This window comes from Vidua macroura, chromosome 23, assembly GCF_024509145.1.
Source record: "Vidua macroura isolate BioBank_ID:100142 chromosome 23, ASM2450914v1, whole genome shotgun sequence".
Classification (NCBI taxonomy): domain Eukaryota; kingdom Metazoa; phylum Chordata; class Aves; order Passeriformes; family Viduidae; genus Vidua; species Vidua macroura.
Window position 1 is genome coordinate 1,584,534 of NC_071593.1, and position 23,050 is coordinate 1,607,583.

The window sequence follows — 23,050 nt, forward strand, 5'->3', positions numbered from 1 at the left end:
CTCCCAACCTCTGCAAAATCCCCAGAGCCTCACGGAGGGGGCAGTGAGAGCTGAGCTCAATAAAGGGGGCAGTGAGAGCTGAGCTCAGTAAAGGGGGCAGTGAGAGCTGAGCTCAGTAAAGGGGGCAGTGAGAGCTGAGCTCAGTAAGGAGCTGTGAGAGCTGAGCTCAGTAAAGGGGGCAGTGAGAGCTGAGCTCAGTAAAGGGGGCAGTGAGAGCTGAGCTCAGTAAAGGGGGCAGTGAGAGCTGAGCTCAGTAAAGGGGGCAGTGAGAGCTGAGCTCAGGAAGGGGCAGTGAGAGCTGAGCTCAGGAAGGGGCAGTGAGAGCTGAGCTCAGTAAAGGGGCAGTGAGAGCTGAGCTCAGGAAGGGGCAGTGAGAGCTGAGCTCAGTAAGGGGCAGTGAGAGCTGAGCTCAGTAAAGGGGGCAGTGAGAGCTGAGCTCAGTAAAGGGGGCAGTGAGAGCTGAGCTCAGTAAAGGGGGCAGTGAGAGCTGAGCTCAGTAAGGGGCAGTGAGAGCTGAGCTCAGTAAAGGGGGCAGTGAGAGCTGAGCTCAGTAAAGGGGGCAGTGAGAGCTGAGCTCAGGAAGGGGCAGTGAGAGCTGAGCTCAGTAAGGGGCAGTGAGAGCTGTCTGCTGGCCCAGCACACCCTCCGGCCCCCCCGGGAGCTGATGGACCTTCCCCAGCGCCAGGCTCAGGCCAAGGAGCATCACTGATGATTCCTGAGGGCACATCCACTCTGCCCTGGCGGCATCAGCGGGACCAGAAGTTTGCAAGGGCACACGCTGCCCTGCCCGGGGAATGCCCGATCCAAACACGCTTGGGAAGAGCCCGCTGGTTCCATCCAGGGTGCCCAGCCCCTCCTCCCCCACGATGTCCGGTCCTGTCCGAGTTCGCCTTCCGGAGCATCCCGGGCCCAGAGCATCTGGATGCCGAGGAGCTCGCCGGACCACGACTGTCACCTAGCGGCAGCAGCGCCGGGAAGGTCGCGTGATCCCGGAGATGCCGCAGGATCCCACACAAGCGGGACCCACCACGCCCGGCCACAGCTGCCGTGCAGGCTCCCCGGGCCACATGCAGCCCATACGCTCAGTATTTGGGCTCGGTTTTCCTTCCAGCAGCTCCGTCTCCTCCTTTTCCCAGCTGGAATGCAGCAAATAGCTGTGGGAACCACGGCTCTCCCCTGCCCTGGAGCCTCCGGCACCGCTGCCTTGTCCTGGCGTCAGCACTGCCAAAAACCAGACAGGCATCAGAGCACTGGGCAGTGGAAGTCAGAACTAATTTATTTAAGAAAAAAAAGAACCCAAAACTTGTCAAAAGGAGGGGGAGGCATTCGATTACAAGCTCTGGAAGCTCTTGTCAGGACAACGCCAAGGAATCAGCTTTGTACAACGGAGAGAGAGAGAGGGGCAGCAGAGGCCGTGCCCACCCCGACCTCCAGCCCTGCCCAAGCACTCCCTGCACAGGGACGTTCCAGCCCCCAGTCCCCTTCTCCCTCCACCACCGTGAAAGTGCAGCAGAGAGAGGGGGGACAGGGATGGAACCTCCCCCAGACCCCCCTTCAGCTCTTGGCCTTCCCCTGCAGCCCCAAAACGTGAAGCCCCAGCGCTCATGATCCAAGTCCCTCACCCCCAGGGAGCAACGTGGTGGCCCTGGGGACAGCAAGGTAAGGGTTGTCACCACCACGGTTCCCAGTGCCCTCAGGTACAGTCCCAGAGGGCAAAAGCCTCCCCAGGAGCCGCCTGATACAAAGGGTTGGGCTCAGAGCAAGATGCAGTGGGTGCCAGGAGCATGTCCATCCTGAGCCCTTGTGGGCAGGCAGGGGGAGAGGAGGCAGGAGGGGTGCTGCTGATCCCACCACCTCAGAGAGATGTGGATCTCTCGTGGGACTGTGGAGAGGCTGCTTCCCTTCCTCCTCCACGCTGGGCACGAGGAGAACCCAGCAGGACTCAGAGGGCTCCCCCCAGGGCCGGGAGCCTGCGAAGAGCCCCGGGAGCCCGGCCCAGCCCCTGCTGTCAGCCAGAGCCCCTCGTGCCACTCCTCTCAATATATTATTATTATTATTATCATTATGTGCATCCGGGAAGGCCGAGCCCTCGTGTCTCAGCCCGCAGCTCCAGCCCCGCCTGCGCCTCAGAACGTCCCGCGGTGTCGGGGGCGACGCCAGGGCAGCGCTTTGACAGGAAAGACTCCAGCACCCCCCTCCCTCCCCAAAGCCTGGCCCTGGCCCTCGCACAGCCCTGCCAGGACAGTCCACACGGGTCACTCCTCGCCCTCCTCCTCGTGGTGGTGGTGGTGGCTGGAGGCCGGCGGCTCCTCCAGCTCCTGCTGGTGGTGGGGGTAGTGGTGGGGCGCGGGCCCCTCGTGGGGCATGTTCTCCTCGGCGTTCAGGTACACGTTGAACAGGGCTCCCTCGTGGCTCGGCTCCTTCCCACAGGCCTGGCAGCTGCAGTGCAGGATCTTCTCCACCAGCTTGTCCACCCTGGGGATCTCCTCGTTGCCTGGGCAGTCCAGTGTCACCTGGGCAGCGGGACAAGGACGCAGCGGGTCAGTGCTCAGGCTCCCGTGGTGGGAGGTGTGACCTGCCCCAGACCCTGCAGATTTGGGGTGTTTTAGGCCAGATGTGATGGGTTTCTATCCATAGAAACAAACCCCTGGTCAGTCTGCAAGGTGGGAGTTCTCTGGGAATGTCTTGTTCCAGACACTCAGGGAAAATCACAGAATCATCAAGGCTGGAAGAGACCTTCAAGCTCATCCAGTCAAACCATCAACCCAGCACCACTGTAGTCACCTCTAAACCATGGAATCACTGAATCCATGGGATTCAGTAAGATTGGAAAGGATTTCCAAAACCATCAAGACTAACCTATGACCCATCCCCACCTTGTCACCCAGACCAGAGCACTGACTGCCATGTCCAGTCATTCCTTGGACACCTCCAAGGGACAAGGACTCCACCACCTCCTTGGGGATTTTTTTCCAAAGCCTGACCACCCTTTCAGTGAGTTTTTTTTTTTTTTCTTGTATCTAATCTGAACCTCCCTTGGTGCAACCTGAGGCCATTTCCTCTCCTCCTTTCACCTGAGACATGGCAGAAGAGACCAACCCCCACCTCACTCCCACCTCCTTTCAGCACCAACTCCAGCAGGACTCAGCTCCCAGGCACTGCTGGCACTGGAATATTGGTGAGACAGCAAAGGCCACCCACAAGAGGTGATGCCAAGCAGCCTGGGTAATTTGGATTAAACCCTCTCATCAAATGTGACCTGAAAGGGAGGCAGAGAGCAGAGCCAGTTCCCTGGGCTCTGGGCTTCTCTTGGACCTGGGTTTATGGCTCTGCCAGGATCAGAGGTGACACGGAACTGTGAGGTCTAAGGATGACTGGCTGTGGGAAGAACTTCTGAACATAAAACACAGCCAGATCTCCCAGGGGGGGTGCAGGTGGACAAAGGGAGCAGGCATGTGGGTAAGCATAGGGATAAATAATGCAGGGAATGACAAGGGATGGTTCTGCAAAGAGGGGATAATGAATCTCTCATCAGAGCTTCCAGCAGCTCCCTCCACCCAGGCATCTCAAGACAGTACAGTCACCTGAGAGATGCCCTGGAAGGAAATTATGAGTGGGAAGAGCCCAGAGAAGGAGAAGGACTGGCCCTGAGGTGGTGTCAGAGCTGGGACCCCATGGAGCAGAGCAGGATACTCACGATTTCCCACATGGACTGGGCTGGCATGCAGGAGTCGCAGTGAACCAGGGACTCTGTGGACTGGGGGAAGGTGTTGGGGACGCTGTAGCTGAAGCACTGTCCCAGACAGGCCCTGCAAAGACAGCAGGAGGGGTGGGGGCTCAGGGGAGGTGCTGCTCTTCCCAGCACAGGCAGAGATTTGACCTTCCCCTGAGACAGAGGCAGGACACTGTGCCCGGCTTCTTGTGTGAGTGACAGTCCTCAGAGCCACTCCAGTGCCAGCAGCTGCCTCCAGTCTGAGCTGAGGGTAGATCTGTACCTGTTCTGGATGGATTTGGACTCGCAGCCGCTGTGCCCCACGATCTGGGTGATGTTCTTGGCCTCGCACCAGGCACTCTTGTCCGGGAAGAGGGCGAGCTTGTTTATGGGCGGTGGAGCGGCCAGGAGCAGCGCTGGGAACAGGGCCCCCACCACGAACCATAACATCATGGCCAGCTCTGCCGAAATCCTACACCTGGACACAGAGAGCAAAACGTTAGCAGCAAAGAAAACTGGCAAAGCACCCATTTCTCCCACCCCCAGGAAGTTCTTGGTTGTAACAAGCACAGGTCCATCCCCACATCCCCCTCCACAGCCACTGCCAGGGCCAGGACAGCTCCCAGAACAATGCCCGGGGAGTGGGATGTGCTACTCTGCCTCTTTCCTCTTCCAAACAAGCTCTGGGCCAGTCAGACACCTGCCTTGCCTCACCCAAGCTCTGTGCCTGGAACAACAGCAAGCTTTTCCTCATTTCCCACCCAAAGCTGGGCTGGGAGAAGTTTGCAAACCAAAAGTGTCACCGCCACGAGTCGAGCCAGGCTGGAGAAGTCCCACACCACAAGAATGTTTTTATTTGAGGAAGGAACAAGCTTTCCCGCTTCCTTTTCTCCCAGCTGGGAAGCCAAAGCCGGCCTTGCCGGGGCCCCTCTCCTCCAGGGAGTGCAGCAGGTGTCGCTGCAAGGCAGCAGCACGCAGGGGAAACCTCAGCCCAGAGGCTGGAAACCCGCAGGAAAGAACAATACAACATTTATTTGTACGGAGCCGCTCAAATTCTGCAAAGGGCTCTTGCGAGGACGGGACACGGGGGGGCCTTGTCACCAGGACAGACCTCGCTCGCCAAGCTGGTCAGCTTGGAGGTCGCTGCCCACCCCAGAGAAATCCCCACGAGGTTTCCTGGCTCTGCTCTCCAGCCAAGGTGCCCGAGTTAACACTCCCAAGTCGCTGGGGAAAGGCAGATGGAAAAGCAGCACAGAAACAGGGAAATTTTTTCCTGTGTGGGGTTTGGATGGAGTCATGGTGAAAGGCATTTATACTTTCTAAAATATTTGTTAGAACCATGTTATTTGTTATTTCCTTCTATTTATTTATCCAGACGATGATCCACAGCCCACACTGGAAAGACTCCTGTTGATTCCCATGGCTCCTGGGCCCAGCCCTCTAACACTTGCTGGGAAGGAGAGGAAAAATACCCTGTTCCTCCAGAGTCCTCATCCACACCCTTTGGGCTGCAGGACCATCAGACTTATCTAAATTATTGAGACGACCTCCTAAGCACTCAGGGATTTTAAGGTCCTTATGGGATTTTGCCCTCTTATCCCTCCACTGAGCTCAAGCTCCTGGATCTGAATCAAGAGACAAACCAGAAAGATTCTTCCCTGTCTTCCATCCCATGGCACACAGAAAAGAGCATCCTCATTCACGGGATCTCTGGAGGAATCTTGTGGGGTCTCTGCTAAATTTCCTCATTTTCTGGTGATGCAAGAACCCAGTGATATAATGCAGCAACACCTGCAAAGCCCTGGCTTCGTAATCCTCCCAGCACTTGTGGGATGTGGATCCCATGGCTCCCTGGTGGGAATACCTGCACAAAGGAGAGGTATTGGCTGGTGTTGGCTGGAGATAAGCAGAGGGTTTTAACTCCTGAGCTTGCCCTGCCACTAACGAGAGTTGTGGGGTTAAATACATCTGTCCTGAAGAGGACTCTGGTGCCTGAGGGTTTTTTCCCATTTCAGTGGGGGAATTCTGCAATTTCTGAAGGATGAACATGGCTAAGTTGCACACACAAACACACACACTTGGTTTGCTTTCCGAAACAAGCATCACTCATTCCTCAAATGCCAGCAGCTCTGTGCTGAGGAATCCTGCTCCCAAAGGCAAGTCCGAGATCAGAGTTGGGATGTGACCCAAAGAGCAATCACAATCCCCCAGGGAACAGCCCAAATTCCTCTGGAGTCAGCACACAAGTTCACTTCCACATGCCCCATTAGAGAGAAATTTCCTTCTTTCCTAAGAAAGGTGGGGTTTTTCCAGGTTTCTGTGCATCTCTACCCAGCTACAAAGAGGCAGAATTCCTGTCTGTGCTGACAAGTCCTGTTTCCTGGGGTCTGTGCTCCTGGAGGGAGGTGTTCCGTGGAAGTGTTTCTGTTGTTCAGAGCAGCCAGAGGCACAAGGGATCCTCTCCAGCATCTGGGCTCCCGTGAGGAAGAGGAGTGAGGCTGTGCTCAGCTAAAGCACAGGACCTGGCCTGGATTCAGGAAAGCACTTAAGCATGTGCTGAAGCCTTCTCCTTTCCTGAGCAGGGGTGTGTTTGTAACCAGGGCCCCCACGGCTGCCGTCCCCTGTGCAAGGGGTGGTGGAAGAGTGGGGAAGTGGGGAATTCCCAGCAGGGGAAGCGGGCACCCCTTTGGAGCTGGAGCAGTTCCAAGTGTCCCCATTCCTCAGGGCACCCTGGCCCCCAGCGCTGCCATCCCCTTCTGACCTGCAGCCTTGAACACACCACATCCCCGGCACATGGTGTTTTCCTTCTCCCAGGAATGTCCTGGAACCCGCAGGGCTACTTTTCTAGTAAGTAACGAGGTTTATGCCAGTGCCTAGGAAAACATCTGATGCAGCTGAGTTTGGGAGGGAGCCGGGGCTGGGAGCAGCGTGTCCATAGCTCAAACCAGTCATGCGAACAGAGCTGCCACCAACACCATTCATCTGACAGCAGCCACAGCCACGGAGACAAAAGCACCGTGTTCCTGCTCCCCCCCGCCCGGGAAGGGAAGGGGAAAAGGAAGACGAGGCACCCGAGCAGGTTTGCAAACTCCCGATTAAATAAAGGCATGGAGCACATTCCTCCGTGACAAGCTAAATTACACGTTCCGAAAGAAACAAGTGTGTTCCCCGGCTGACCCGGCGGGAGCAGCCACTTCCCGGCACGCAGGGGCTTCTTTCTCTTCCCCGAACCGAGGCACATTTTTTTCCCCGCTAGTCAAAGCTCTTCAAGCAGAAAGTTCAGCTCAGTTCCGGCAGAGCCACCGGCCCGTGAGGGTCTCCCCCCGCTCCCTCTGCAGGGAGCCGCATGGCAGCTTCCTCACCATCCCTCCGGCAGCTTTTGGGAAAGAAATGACTCAGCCCCTGAACCTGGCACATCCCAGCTCCCGACACAAACAATTTCTCAGCGCAGGCACAGCTGCAGCCTCGGCTCCGGAGCCCTTTTCCAGCCCGTGCCCGAGGAGCTGAGGGGCAGCTGGGTTCAGGGTACCACCCCAGCACCCCGGGGGTTCCGCTGACAGCTCAGCTTCACAGTGTGGAGATCTTCTGGTACCACCTCAGATGTTTTGTGTCACCTAGAAGAGCTCCTTCCTCCCATCCCAGCAATCCCAGCACTCTCAGGAGTCCCTCCAGCAGGATAACACCAACGCCTGGGAGCAGCTGGGAAAATCTCCATGGTTCCATGGGCCGGAGGACAATCACTGGAATTACCTCGGAGGCCACGTTCCCACCATCCAGCCCACAGCTGTTCCCAGACATTTGGAAACCAAACACTTCTGGAGGAAAATAAAACAGATCTAATCAGTTTTAGCCTCTTTTTCCAGTGGGAAGTTTACACCATAACACAAGGCAAGCTTGCAGGTGGACATGGGGAGTGTTTCACAAGTTGTTTAATGGGTTTTTAGGTATTCTTCTTATCCAGGATCTTGCAATTCTGCCAAATACAGAGAACTACAAACACAGGTAGGTTGTGCTCACGGCCACACACGAGGCACTGCAGGCCCTGAGAGACAAGAGCCCCCAAAGCTTTACAAACATCACTGGGCCAAGGCTCCCAGCCTGTGAGCACAGCACGGAAACGGGGCCCACTCCGTGCTGCCTGGCTCAGGGATCCGGGCCCTTCTGTGGCACACGAGCTCTCAGCAGAGATGGACAAGGGGAAGGTTTCAGCTCCTGGTCTGGGCCAGAGCTGGGATCCCCTCCCCTGTCCTGCCCCCCTGGACACAGGGCTGTCCTTCCTGATGCAGCCAGCTCCACACCTGGCCGGGCTCTGCCCTCGCTGGGCTGAGATGGCAGGAGTGACCCTGGCTGGTGTGGGACAGGAGCCACAGCACTCTGCGTGCCACTGGTTATTTGTGCTGTTTGACAAGAGCCGCCACACGGAGCAGAGGAGGGCCCAAAGATGCTCTGTGCCTCAGTTTCCCTGGTTGCAAGAGCAGGGGCGGGGGAGCACCAAGTGAGCTGATGGGTGCAGGAAGCGTGGAGAGCACAGGGAGGTGTTTGCAGAGCCCGACTCCCCTGGAGAGAAGCGGCTGCCCGGGCAGGAGGGAGGGCTGGCTGCCAGCAGCCCTCACCCCACATTCCTCGGTGGAAAGCGCTGGGGGAAGGCACGGGGCAGGTGGGAGCCAGGTGGGGACAGCGTGGGGGGGAGTCACACCAGGACACGGCGCTGCAGGGCAGGGGAGGGAGCTCTGCAAGGACTCGTGTGGGATCTCTCCTGTGTGTGCAGGTGGCCAGGAGAGATCGCACTGCAGGAAATGCTAAAAGGAACATTGTTATTGAGGCACCTAAAATGATGCAAAGCCAGAGTGAAGTGTCTGCTTGGTGGCAACTGGGAAGAAACATCCCAGAAAGACCCAGGGCACGGCTCTCCTCAGGCACAGGATTAGGTCTGTAACTTCTGAACACCACTGGGGATTGGCTGTTAGGAAACGGAACTCAAATAATATTTGCTTACATGGAACAAAACAACTTACAAGCCAGCATTATTAAGAGGAAAAGCTTAAATCTCAACTGAAAAAAATTGAGAAGTCACTGTGTATTGAAAAACATCTATCAAAACAACAGATGCTATTTATTACCTGTTCTTATTAAATACTTCCCTCTTTTTGAAATTTGCATTTAGCTAAAACTTTACGATTTTGTACTATAGTGACTGTAACAGCCCAAAAGAATCTGATTGAGGTATGATATGGGCAGGGGAGAGGGAAGAGAACTCTGCACTGAGAATGTCTGGAGGTAATTCTTCAGGACAGCAGGACACAAGAGTGCTTAAGTGAGCACAGAAATCTCTCCCGAGCTCAGAGCTCCAGTCTTGCTTCACTGAGCTGCAAAATCTGGGGAGAAATTACAAAAAAATAAACAGGGAACTACCACAGGAAGACATTTGATATTTAACAACCACAAGAATCCGTCCTAAGAACTTTTTGATAGTGGAGCAAAAGCTGTGTCGTTTCTCACTGCGGACCTGGCTGTGTCTGCTCCTTTCAGAAGCAGATGTTAGAGCTTCCCTTTCTGTAACATATTAATTTCCACTCAAGCATGGCTAGGCAAGTCGCAGAAATAAAGCAGAAATAAAGAAAAGCAGTGCAGCATTTTTAAAGCTCTCTGCCCTCCCCACATTGGCCAGAATGTGAAAAGATGTTGGTACATTGGGAGTTTTAATCTGGCTTCTCAACCATGCACTGAGCACTTGGGAAACTCATTCTTTGCAGCTGGAAAAAAAAAGTCCAAGATGCTTTGCCTACAAAAGTCATTGGAAAGCTCTGGACTTGGGCTTAGGATGGGGTCCTGAAGGAGCTCTGCTGGAAAAGGGACCCACTAATGGCCTGTAGAAGAGGTAAGAGTCATATAAACAGTTTCTGGCCATTTATTTCAATTGCTCAATTTCTTCAGCATTAAGAACAATCACGGCCAGGAAAATGCATCAACCTAAAGCTCAGGAACACATCCTGGCCCCACACCTCCACTGCCCCTCTTCCTGAAGCATGTGGGGCTCTGCAGCCCCCAAGAGCAGCTGGAGGAGTGGGATGGGAGCAAGGATCAGCTTTGTGGGGAGCTGGAAAACCAGCCTGGGACCAGATCAGCTTTGTGAGGAGCTGGAAAACCAGCCTGGGACCAGATCAGCTTTGTGGGGAGTGGAAAACGAGCCTGGGACCAGCCTCCAGCGGCGGCTCTGGGGAGCAGCGGGCTGGGGAGCCTCAGCTCGCTGGGCAGAGGGTTCAGGCTCTGCCCAAGCCCTGCACGGGCCAGGGCCGGTCTGGAGCCGTGCCTGGAGCATTCCCAGCCGGGTCGGAGCCGGTGCAGCTGATCCGAGCACCGGGCGCTTCCCAGCACAGCTGGGAGCAGCGTTTCAGCCCGAGGCTCGCTCGCATGCCCGGACCTGAGCGGGGCCCGGCTGCCTCCCGCTTTTCCCTGGAGCTGGTGATTCCCACACAGCCGTGCCACGGCCGCGGAGCCGAGAGAGCCAGCCTGGGGCCGAGGGCATCGGGACGTGCAGGAGGGCGGTGGGTGTCCAACAGCTCCTTAGAAAATCCCACGGATAGCAGGGATTGTGCTGCTCTCTCCGACGCTGTCCCTGCGCAGCAGTTTCCCACCCAGCGGGAGCAGGGAGGATCTCCTCCTCCTCCTCCAGCACTGTACCCCCATCGGGAGCCCGAGCACCACCCCGGGCCCACGGCACCTCCCCAGAGCACCAGGCTCGGTCACTCGGGTTCCCCGGCGGCCGAAGCCACAGCCTCTCCCGTCCTGGTGGGTGCAGAGCTCTCAGGAGCGGCAGGAAAACCCCCAGAGCCTGCGGGACGGGTCCCGGGAGCTGCTGGCTTTTCCCCGGCTGGGATCTGCGGGCAGGCACCGGGCACTGCCCCGGGGAGAGCTTCTCCAGCAGGGCCCGTTCTGCTTTCACTTGGAGTGAGGTAAACTGGGACCGGCTCCTCCAAATGACTCCACTGGTGCAAATGAGATCAGAATCTGGCACCGCTCGTCTTACTCAAAACAAGCCTAACTGGAACCAGATAAAACCAGTTTCAGTGCAGAGTGGCCACCAGGATGATGATTTTTTTAATTCCTGCAGGCAGCGAGGGGAGCTGTCTCGGATGCCAACCACGCTGGCTTTCGCCTGGCTCGGTCATTCATTACCAAACTTGCATAAAAACCCAGCGCAGCGGGGTTGCGCCTGCAGGATCAGGTTCCCAGCTGCTGGAGCAAGAAGGGGAAAGAGGAAAGGAGAAAAGAGCTTGCGGATGGAGCTGTGGGTCTTTCGGGATCCTCCCTGCTGTCTCCCTCTCCCTTCATACCCGTTCAGGCCATATCTTGGTCACAGCAGCAGAAATTCACTGACCTGATGTGTTTTTGCCCTCTTTTACTCTCTGCTTCACACCACACGAGCCTCCTCAGTTCTGATGGCACAAACCCAGTGTCTGTGTTATTTACCCATGGCACTGGCCAAAGAAGAAAAACACTCAGAAGTGCAAGGCCAGAGGGGTTTGGAGGTAATGTAACAGCCCACAGCCCAGCTGGTATTTCCAGTCGCTACCAGGGCTGACCTCACACTTGACATTTAGACCGTTTCTCCTAAAACTGCAGGATTTGGCCCACAAAGAAATCCCACTGTGACCCGAACAGCACTCCCTTCACCCCTCTGGACAGGTTGCCTGAGCTCGGTGTGAGAGAAGAAGAAGGCTTAAACCACATCTGAGAGTGACTCGAGCAAGGGCTCCATCCTGACGCCGTTTCCAAGGCTCAGCTCCACAGAGCTGCAGTCCTGGCTGGAATGGGGCAGCAGCCCAGCCCAGCTCCACAACTGCTGCTGGGTGCTGGGCTGTTCCGTTCCCACCCTCGGTGCTAATTTATGTCCAGGAAAGCCCTGGCCCCCACGGCCCCACAGCCGTCCCTCCCTAAACAGTACTGCACAAGAAACAAAGGTCTGGAGAACAGCAAGCACAGCCCTGCCAGGGCTAACAGAGGACAGACCACCCCTCACTCTCACTCCAGAACTCCCCCAGAAGGACAATTTTATCAGCTGTTCAGGTTTTTAAGAGTCTGATTTGAGCGGGTGTGAAGTTTGCCCTCAGCCATGCTGGGCCCTGTTACTGTGCTCCTTGCTTTGTCACAGGGGATCTCTGAGCCCGTGCAACCACAGAGGAGGGTGGTTTTTTTCCAGCAGACTTCAAAACAAAAAGAGCAGGAGCAAGGCCCAAGGACCGAGCAAGAACCTGGCTCTGCCTGCCCCGTGGTCGGATATGGGATCTGGCAGAGGAGCTGCTAAAGCTTTAATGGGACCAGCGCGGAGTTTGGGCAGGAATAACTGCCCAGGAGTTTCCTCTGCTCCTTGGGCAGGTTTCCCGTGGCTGCACCAGCTTAATCCGCCCTCGGCAATGCCAACGCACGCCGCAAGCAAAGTCACTTCAACACGGGCAGCTCTTCAAGGCTCCTTGAAAAGCACTTTGGCTCAGGGCCTGATCCTGCACCTCCAGAGCACCCAAATTCCCTCCAGCTCCACTGTTTTCCTTGCTCCGGAAAGACGAGTGGGCACTTGGGAAGACTTTGCTCGTTTGCCCTTTTTGTGAGACCGCAAACTCCCCGAGCTGGAATTCAGCGCTGGGAGGTCACGCCAAGAGCCCGGATTCTTCTCAGGGCTGTTTGCAAACACTTGGGATTTTTATACTGAAGGCAAATTCCATTTCCCATCCTGCGGTTTGCAAATTTGAGGCGAGCAGCCTTTTACGAGATGGGAGACTGCCTTCAAAAGGCAGAAATGCCCAGTGTATGCAGCTGATTTTTGGCTGGTTGGACATTGCAAAGAAGGCACTGAGTTCTTCGGCTAAAATTACAAGGGAGACTCTGGGTCTCTCCATATCTCTAGGATCTTTCCCACTTGTTTCAGCAGGTTTCAGATTTTTCCCAAAAAAACCCACATGGAAAAGCTACCGTGTCCTAAATCCACAAACACTTCACAGGCTGAATTTTTAATTTTGTGGGGTTAATCCTATATGTAAAAGATTGTGGAGCAGAGTGGAGTGGAGCAGAATTTGCTGCTGCCCTTGTAAGAGAAATGTTAGTAGGCAATAAGGGATTGTCCAGATCAACTTTAATGCAGCCCAAAAGCGAGCTAAAGCATGTTCTGTTCCCAAAACACCTACCAGAGAAAAAGAGAAATCCCCACTGATCTTAAAATGCAGAGACTATTGTATGGAACAAATAAAAATTGCTGCAAATACTGAGACAAATTGAAATGATATGTTGGGTTTCAAGAAACAGGTAGGGATATATTGGATATAAGCTTTACAGTAAGTGCCTAAAGTATTTCCATGAAACAAGGATGTAAATTAATCCCCGGGATGAACTTTTCAAGGAACAAAAGTTTACTGCCTTGCCATCGGGAAAACTTCTTTCTTTTATGATCGTTCAACTACCCTGCGTCCGCTGGTGGTGTGGTTAATCGATACTGAGCGTTCCCGTTCTTCCCTCGGCACTTTTGTTTCAAACCCCGACAGGGATGGGAAGGAGGGAAGGAGGGAAGGACTCTGTACCACAGATGTGCGACCGACACAGCGCGGCTCCCCGGCTCCCAGGCTTTTATTCTGCTCGAGCTAAAGCGGCGGTGGAAATAGTTTAACGATTGCAGAGCAGATCCCCCCAAGTCCGCCTCATCTGCAACCGATTTCTGCCCGTGGCAACATCCTCATCCTCCCGGCCATCCATCACCGGCGGCGGGGAGAAGACAAGCGAGAGGAAAAGAGACGGAAAATCTGGTGCGGGGAAACAACAGCAGGTTCGGGGCGGGGGTGGGGGGCACACAAAGCCAAGGGCTACTCACCAGCCAGGCGACGGCGGGCGCATCCCATGGGGTCCGGGGCCCGGCGGTGCCCGGCGGCTGCCGCATCCCCGGCGCGGCGGGGCGGCCACGGAGGGAGGCGCGGGGCGGGCGGGAGCTGCCGCCTCCCTCCCCCCGGTGCCGGGCTCCGGGCGGTGCCGCCGGCCCCGCCGCTCGCGATTGCACAATCGGGCTGCGGAGGGAGAGGAGGGGAAAGGAGGGAGGGACGGCCGGCGGGAGGAGGGAGCGGCGGCGGCGGCAGCGCCCGCCCGCCCGCCGGGCTGCGGGCGCACCGAGAGCCCCGCGGAGAGGAGAGCCGGGACACCCAGAACCCAGGCACGGAGCTCACCCACCGACCTGGGCCATGGAACCCCCGGCAAGTGTTCGAGCTAACGGGGAGAGCCCGCTGGAAACGCCCGGGCACAAAACGAGGGGACTCTCTCGGCCAGGAGAGCCGAAAGGGAATGTCCCAGCACTTGCTCCTGCGGTGGCATAAACAGTCTGGACTGGGCTCACCGAACGCCAACAACTCTTATTTAAACATAATTCGTGATAGAGAGTCCGTGGGGCAGAGTCCTGGCTGCAGAAAAGACTTCGGGAAAGTTCTCCAGCACTGGAGACGACGTTTTTCTCTTTTGCTTTTCCTTTCTTTTCCCTTCCTCTTTCTCCTTTTTTTCCTCTTTCTTTTTCCTTTCCCTCTTTCCCTTTCCCATTAAAAACAGCCAAGCCCCACCCCAGTGAAGCCCCATTCACGGCTATCTTTCAGATAGGATAATTGCTGGAGACCGAAGGGCTGTGTTTCTGTTAAGGTACAATTAATCTAAAGAGGCCCCCACATTAAACACTACCCAAATCGAAAGATACCTGCCAGGCTTGGCTGGGTTTTGCTGGCTGCTGTTGGTGGGAGGATTTGCATAGAGATCAGAGAAGCAGGAAGGGGAGATGGCAAGAAGCAACAGCTGTGCTAGGAGAAATGCTGGTAGTGCCCTGGCAGCAGCTGTGGGGAGAGGCTTTGGGGCTGGCTGTTTGCTGCCAGTGAAGGAATGGTTTCCTGCTGCCTGGTTCCTTCCAGCTCCAGGATAATATGATTTGTAAACAGGGTGGCAAAAATCTGCTTCCAACATCACTTTCTTATCCTGCAAAATGCAACCTACCCAGCTCCAAACTGTACTGCACTGCTCAACTCCAAAAGGGCCAACAAGAGGAACAGCCTCTAGCCGTGACCACACACCCAACGGGAGCCAAAAATCTGGTTTCCCAGCATTTTCACCCACTGGAGAACCCAGGCCTTTGAGCAATGCTCTCCCTGCTCCCCATGGCCAGCATGACCAGCAGTAAACTGCCCAGGAGGCTTCTTTATTCTGAATAATACGAGTGAAATAAGAGACATCTGGGACTTTGAAGCAAGTTCTCACAAGGAGAAGTAAGATGTAGATGCAACCAGCTACACAGCAACAGACCCAGGACATTATGGTGAAATTCAGCAGAGTGTTTGGGTTTCAGTATTTGGATGGGATTTGTGGGATCCTCAGCACTGGGGTGTGATTGCTCTGCAAGGAGCTGTGAGCCAGCCTGCAGTTCATTCACTGCTTCCTATTATTCATCCCTGTTCCAGTTCTGTAAACAGCATGAAAGGGAAACAGCAATCTGTGGATCTGGGGGTGGGGAGGCAGGAGGAGCAGGGTTCAGATTTTCTGGTGTCAGGAGGAACAAGCAGAGGTGCTGTAGGACAGAGCAGCTTGGCTGGGGGATGAAAGAAGCTGCTGAAAGGCTGTCAAAGCCCTGGGCCAAGACTTTTTCCCTTCTCCTTGGCAATGCGATATCACAGCCAGAAGCAGGAGTGATGACCTGATGCCTGCAGATGTCATTTGGACAGACTGAGGCACAGAGCAGAGGCAGTCGCTCTGCAGGGAGGGAAAGGAGCCGAGCTCGGCAGCCAGCCCCTCTTCCCCAGCCAGGGGCTCAGCCTTCAGCAGCAGCTTTAGGCTCTTGCTCCACACATCACCCCCTTGTTTACCAGCTCCCACTCCCCACAGGCTCAGGGGAGTTTGCTGCCTGCCCCTGAACAGCCGTGCCAAAGCACAGTGATGTTTTCCCATGGCGTGCAGCGTGACACAGCTCCTCACTCTGCCCTCAACAACAGCCCAATCCATGCTGGTTTTCCACCAGGTACACACAGGATGTGTGTACAGGATGTTTTGTGTCCAAAACATCCACACGCCCCCCCCCACGCCTTCCCCTCGGGCCTTTCCCTGTTGCTGGATCACCAAGGCTTTGTGCTCTGGGACACAGCAGAAATCCAGGATGTCCCTCCTCACCCACTGCTGCTGTTTTGGGCTGCTGACAAACGCCCACAGCGCCAGGGGCTCCCCGCTTGTCAGGACAGGACCTGGCACTGTGGGCGTGAGAATTAAAAGGGTGTATTTGTAAGTTAAAAACAAAACTATTTCTTTTATTTGTGTCAGTGCAGAGCCCAAAGCTCCCTGCCTGCCCACAGTGGGATGCTCAAAAACACATGGGGGGGAAGGTGGGTGGGAAATGAGTGGGGAGACAGTGTGTGCCCATGAAGGGCTGCAGGGAGCAGTGTGGGGAGAATGGCCCTGCACATATCCCACATCTGGGCCTGAATTCCATCTCTTCCCCCACTGGTGTTTTGTTCACTGTCCCTGAGATAAACCACACGGGGTCCAAGGAAGGGCTCTCAGGGGATAAAGCCCCTTGCATGACCCAGGAGGGATTTGGGCCTGATGTCTGGGTCTGCCATGGACCATCCTGCCCGTGCCAGACCAGCTCCTTTCACCTCTGCATCTGAACTGCAAATGGGTGCAGAATGGCACTGCTGCTCCTTGAAATAAAGACAGCTCTTTATCAGCTCCCTTCTGAGGGAGGTTGGACCAAAGTTGATCAAGGCCAGGCTGGACAGGACTTGGAGCAGCCTGGTTTAGTGTGAGTGTGAGTGGACTCCCTGCCCTTGGCAGGGGCTGGAACAAGATGATCTTTAAGGTCTGTGCCAACCCAAGCCATTCTGTGATTCCATTCCATGATTCTCTCAGCAGACCATCCCCTGCTGGGCTTAAACTCCAACTTCTTGGTTCCTAAATAAGCCAGAAGACATCTCCAAGATACCAGGACCCCAAACTGCTGTGTGTAAGGGCATACACACCCTGGGTGAATGGAGCAGCACTCGTGCCAGAAGAGAGAAACAAAGGTTTAACAACTCCAAAAGCTGAGGGATGATTTCCCATCTCTACCTTGGGTAGGTGGAGGGAGGGCACAGTGGTGGCAGGAAGGGTGTCAGGACCACATCCTCTCGCTGCTGCTAGCACAAACTCTCACATCTGTGCAGCTCCAGCACCCGGGGCAAGGGTGAATCCAACCTTACAAGCATGGTTCTTGCTTCCTGAGATTCCCCCAAAGCACGTGGGTACAGCAGCCCCTCACTGCAGACACTCACTGAGCTTCACACCCTGCAGGGAGGCAAGGAGAGGCTGGAGGGAAGGTTCAGCCACAGGAGGAATTTGGAGCAGCAGCGTCCATCGGGTTTAGGACCCCAGATTTGAGCTCTGTGCTGAATCCCCCCATGCAGGCAAAGAGGAAAGGCACAAGTCCTGGAGGGAATCTGGCTGCCTTGTTGGACTGACCTGGGGACAGACCTGGCTGGCAAGGACTGCTCAGGAGTGAAGGAAAAGGATCTCTCACAGAGCCCATTAGCAAACATCTGGGCTCAGCAAATGACCTGGAATGCGACTCGGCAGCGGGGTGCTCCTCTCCTCCCCGGCCCCGGGAATGCGAGCTCCTGCAGGCTCCGACTCGAGCCAGCTGTTTCCTCTAATCCCATCAGCCTTGCCTTCCACGGGGGGCTGCCGAGAAAGTCCCGTTCCCTCCCCTTGGTCACTGGGATTAGTGGTTTCTCTGTAGTGCCGTGCCAATACATTCTGGGGCCCTGGGGCAGCAGTAAAAGCATTCCCCTCCCATCCCTGAGCAAGTCCAAGTGTGTTTAATCTCTCCATTTTCCACCTTGCCCAATCACTCCCCACTCCCAGGCACTCCAGGCCCCTCCATCCCTCCCTCCTTCCCTCCCTCCCTTGCTTCCCCAGCAACTCAGGTCATGCACAATCCTTCTCGCATTCAGTTCCTGTCTGCAGGGGCAGTCTGAGCACACAGGGCTGGGAATAAGCTGTTGGGCTTCATTTGCAGGTGCCCTCGCCCCTACGAGTTCAAACAGCTTTTTTTTTTCTTCCTACTTCAAAAATAACCAGTTTCCTCCATCTCCATTACAACCAGTTAAATCCCCTCTGATAATCATCTTATTCTCTGCTGCACAACTTCCCCCTGCTGCAATCACTCAGAACCTCTTATTATATTAATTATTTTTCTTGCAGCACTGCCTGAAGGCCCCAGCCAAGCTCAGGCCTCATCACAATAGGTGCTTGTGTGTGTTCAGAGACAGTTCTGGCACCAAAGCTCCTCCAAACTGTCAACCAGCAGGACAAACTTAGAACATCCACATGTGTGCAGGGAACATTTTGCACATTACTGAAAGGAAACCAGCACCCGCCTGAAACGCGGTGACTCACAGAGCAATATTGCACTGCTCTTGCATGGCAAGAGCCTCATGCACAAACTCTCTGGCCTTGAAGAAAAGCACCCAAAATCAGAGGCCTTGAAGTGCCAGTTTTTCAAAGTCCTGCTGCAGCAAGTGTCAGCGTTGTTTAGAATTAGGATGACTGAGAAAAAATAATATATCTGCATTTGTTAGCAGATTAAAGCCCTCAGCTCACAGTCCCACCTTCCAAAATACAAATACAAATACTATTCTTAAAGTGATAATGTGATTTTCATAATTTAAAGGGTCTGGTTCATAACATCAGAAATGTGGGACCCTGAGAAATCTGCTTATTGCCTCCCTCTCCTCCTGCCCTGGAGCAGGATTGGAATTTTTGAGACTATAACTGCAGCTGATGAGGAATAAAATGAAAGTGGCCATGAGTTCTCAGCTTATCACAGCTCTCCTGAACAGGCTGAGACATCTGTGTTAGACCAACTTTGCATCATTCAGGTTTTAATTTTGGCAGCAGTGGCTGCTGCAGTGCACGACAAGAGTTAAATGTGAAGCCCCAGTGAAATAATCGTAGGCTCATCCGGTGCTTGGAGGAGTCACAGTGACCTTGCCTCTATCTGCCAGCCTACCTCTATTTATACCTAATATGGATATAAAATCCTTGACTTTGCAGATACTAAACTGGAGCCTCCCACAAGCATGTCGCCTGCTAGGATGCTCCCAAAGATTTAAAGAAATTATTTCTCAGGCCTTAAAAGAACCCAGTGCACTCATTTTCCCTGCCCAGCCTGTGGTGCAAACAGCAGGACAACGTGGGCTTTCCCTGCAGCCATTCCAGTGCACCTCCACTCCCATCCCAATAACCCTCCTGCAGCTCCAGCCCCAGGCTTCCATCCATCATCCAAAGATGTATTTATTGACATATGAAATACCCCAGCTCTCAACAGATTATCTAGGGAACCATGTCATCTTCAGAGAGAATTAAACAAAAAATGGGCCCTGTGCCTGGAAAAAGGAGCGAGGGAAGCTCACACCATCAGCCATTCCCTCAAACAAACCCAAGGAAAACAGTCCAAAAGGGAGGAGCTGAGGAACAAAGCAGCAAGGAACGGCACAGAAATAGGTTGTCTTCCCTCTGAGGATCACACCAGGGACATCTTCAGGGAGTGTCGAACGAGCAGGGTCCTCGAGCTAAAACCACTCTGCCTTTAGTTCAGACCAGATTAAGCCATGGGACAGAGACCAGGAATTCTACAGGCAGCCTTTGTGGCCTTACAAGTTTCAGAGAATTTACGGCCAACAAACACAGTTGGATCATCTGATCTGAATCCATGTGTGCTACAGTCATTTGATTTCACCCAGTCACTCCCAGGTGGAGCTCAGCAACTTCCATTTAAGACATTAGGAGTTGGAAAATCCTCCCATGGCTCTCCCAGCTCATCCCAGTGTGTAATTCAGAGCCTCACTGCTCATCTGCACAGGTCAAGCCTCGGCCTCCAGCCCTCGCTTCTCACTGTGCCTCTCCCTGCTAGCAGCAATTCCTGCAGTTCCCGGGGTTCCATAATCCCCCAGGCTGTGCCATCTCCAGGTATTACCAGTGGTTGTTGCACCTGAATACTGAACTTCACATTTGACTGGGCCAAAATCTACATTGCTCCACTTTTTTTTGCACTTACACAGCATCCCACCGAATAGCACTTATTTGTCTGCTGCCCTTTTATATTTACTTCCAGATAATTAAAATTACAAATACAACCTGCACCATTGCCTCCCCACACTCACTGGGTAGAATTCCTTCCCAATGTGCATCTAACCCTGCCCTCTTGTCCTGGCACTCCAGGTCTGTGCCCACAGTCTCCATCTTTGCTGTTGGCTCCTTCAGGCACTGGAAGGTCACAGTTAGGTCACCCTGGAGCCTTCTCTTCTCCAGGCTGAACAATCCCAGTTCTCACAGCAGAACTGCTCCCTCCCTCTGATACCCTTGGTGCCTCCTCTGGACTCTCTCCAGCAGCTCCAGGTCCTTCCGTCCAAGTCCACAGGGAATGCTTGGCTCAGGGGAGCAGTAATGGGTTGGGTTTAGCTGTTTATCACTGCTAACAACTTCAAGTGCAGCACCGAGGGGGAGGAAGAATATCCTCTAAAACCTCTAAAAAGAAACACACTCCTTTGCATGATTTATGAACTGAATTTGAACTGATCAGGGCGTGACCTTTTCCAGGAAGGGGCATCCATTCCTAACGCAGAGCTGGAGGCTTTACAAGCACCACCAATAAAGCCTAGAGATGAAGAGTGATTTATTAGTCACCAGCAACTTTCTAAGCATCTTTATAAGCTCCAGGAGGTGGGTATCCAGCACCATGAGGAAAATGCAGCTCCAGCAGCCTGCAGCAAAGTGCTGACAGCCAGAAGGCACGAGAGCACAGCCATCCACAGCTGAATTTCCATAAACTATGTTCCCATTTAGTTTCAATCTCAGTTAAGCATTTCACTGTGGGTGGGCTATAGGCTGGACTCTCGGAGCAGTACAGACACAGTGCACATTGCATCCAGCTGCCTACAGAGCTGGCATGCCAAAATTTGCACCAGTCCTACTTCCAAAGGCAGGAGTGGGGTGGGAGACGAGGAGAAAGTTTATTTCTTACTCTGGGGTGTGTGTGCTATGGGGGTAGGTACCAAAGCCTGCTGGCTTGGAGTGAAAGAAGGGTCAGCAGTGCCTTGCTGGGTCAGAACCTGTTGAAAAATGGGGTTTTTCCAGCAGGTCACTCATGGATCAGGGTTCCCCAGCTCCACAAGCCTCTCCCCTCCAGCTGCAGCATCACCTGTACCTCGTGGCACATCACTACCACAACAACCTGTCACCTTCAGTCTGCTTGTGCACCCACTATTTGCATTTGCAAACCAGCACCTTTGTGATTTCTTTTGCATTGCTCCCAAACTCAGAGAGAACCCAAGAAGAACAGCTGGGAAACCAATTCCTCCTTTGGAGAATCATCCGTGTGAACTCTCTGGAAGAGTTGAGTTACACCATCACTGCTGTGTTTCCACTACTGGAGAGGGACTTTGGACACGGGCCTGGAACGACAGGACAAGGGGAATGGCTTCAAACTGGAAGAGAGTAGGTTTAAATTGAATACTGGGTGAAATTCTTTCCTGTGAGGTTGGGGAAGCCTTGGCACAGGCTGCCCAGAGAAGCTGTGGCTTCCCCTGGAAGTGTCCAGGGCCAGGTTGGACCGGGCTTGGAACAACCTGGGACAGTGGAAGGTGTCCCTGCCCATGGCAGGGGGTGGCACTGGATGGGCTTTAAGGTCTCTTCCAGCCCAAACCATTCCATGATTCAATGGTACTGGAATGCTGCTGTCTCCTTGAGCCCCCCTCTTTCTCGATCTGTTACCTCAATTCATATTTAAGGTAGATTTACTAAGGCATTGACTTTCTCCTGATATTATATTTATCTTCAGCCTAACACAGCAGTGTCCTTGTCCATGAGGCACAAAGGACTGGGAATACATTTCAGCATTTTCTCTGCTTATCAGATTCAGATTATCACCACAGTCAATACTGAGGATCACAGTGGTTTACACCTACTAGTGATTCCATAAGATATCAGCCTCTGGACAGTAAAATGTCATTCCTAACTTTCTCAGGGATGTGCCAGTAAGAATTTGGAGCAATTTGAAAGTAGCAAAGGGTGGCACAAACACTTTTGGAGTCTCCCAGTCTATGAAGGGTAGCCTTCCCCTGAGACTCCACCACCATGTGAAAAACCAGTTGGGAAGGACGGGCTGCTGGACTCCAGTCAAGAGTCCTGGCTGCACACCACATTCCCTGCACAACTTATCTCTGACCTTGCCTACAGCTTCTTCCATCTTTAAAATGGGAATTACAAACCCTCCTACCTCCCTGCAGCGCATCTGTTTAGTTTGTAAATTCTCCAGGGCAGAGGCTGGTTTTTATTTGTGTGTACAGCACCACATACAGCCAGGTCCTGCTCTTGGCCGCGGCTCCAGGCAGGACTGGAACACAAAGCAATGACGGTATCTTGATCAAACATGAACAACTCGGATAAACAACAGAAAAGCAGCTTGATATTTTTTTCCCCGCTGTCTCTGCTTTTCCGTGACTTGTTTATTCATCTCAAAGCCTCAGCAGACATCTAATCAAGCTGTTAAAGAGGCAGATTTGTGGTCAGTCGAGCACTTGGGGAGTTGTTAAACGTTCAAAACCAGTTCTAGTCAGCAAACAACTTCTTTTTTTTTCCCCTCCTTCTCCTGGGTAGTGATATGGTTTCTTTACTCACTGTATAGCCAATTACAATTGGGATACAAGTTCTCTCCTAAAAGGTCTCATTAAGTTTGGGTAGGGGCACCTGCCTTTTTCAGCCCTATCTTGTTTGCACTTTTTGGTGCCGATCCAAATCACACCACAGATGAAGCAATGATTTCAGCAGGTTAAGAAAGAAGGAAAAATGTGATAGTTTCCAGATGAGTGTATTATACTAAATTTAACATGCCTTTTGGTACTTAGAATTTCCACTTTTCCCCCTTCCATTTATGCAATTAGAAATTAAGCAGCAGGAAACCATTCCTATTGCAGCCTCAGTTGGGAAGGGTACAGGCTCCTTCCCACAGAAGGAAAAAGGAGACCTGTCCTCACAAGAAGATATTTTGCACAGCTTACATGGACAGGTTCAAAAATAGGTTTGGGATAATACATCTTTAATTAAATAAAGCAAAACAAATACAGATCCTTCACGTGGTAGTTATATGTGCATATACATATATATATACATCAACAGAGACAACAAGAAGCAAGGCAGCTGTGAAGAAAACCAAAGGTTAAGCTTTTACCCTATTTAAAGAGCAATGACAAATTTAAATTCCACTTTTAGAATTGTGTATTTTTTCCACACTCACCCATGTTGACT

General features: G+C 53.5%; 1 protein-coding gene across 1 annotated transcript; it reads right to left on the minus strand.

The window, feature by feature from the left end:
• Positions 1 to 1,255: 1,255 nt before the first annotated feature.
• NBL1 (NBL1, DAN family BMP antagonist) lies at positions 1,256 to 13,692 on the minus strand. The gene is made up of 4 exons (XM_053997820.1): positions 13,569 to 13,692; positions 3,996 to 4,190; positions 3,698 to 3,809; positions 1,256 to 2,513 (listed from the first exon to the last, which is right to left on the minus strand). The coding sequence occupies exons 1-4, from the start codon at positions 13,589 to 13,591 to the stop codon at positions 2,256 to 2,258; spliced, it is 588 nt and encodes a 195-aa protein (XP_053853795.1). The 5' UTR covers positions 13,592 to 13,692; the 3' UTR covers positions 1,256 to 2,255.
• Between the last annotated feature and the right edge of the window lie 9,358 nt (positions 13,693 to 23,050).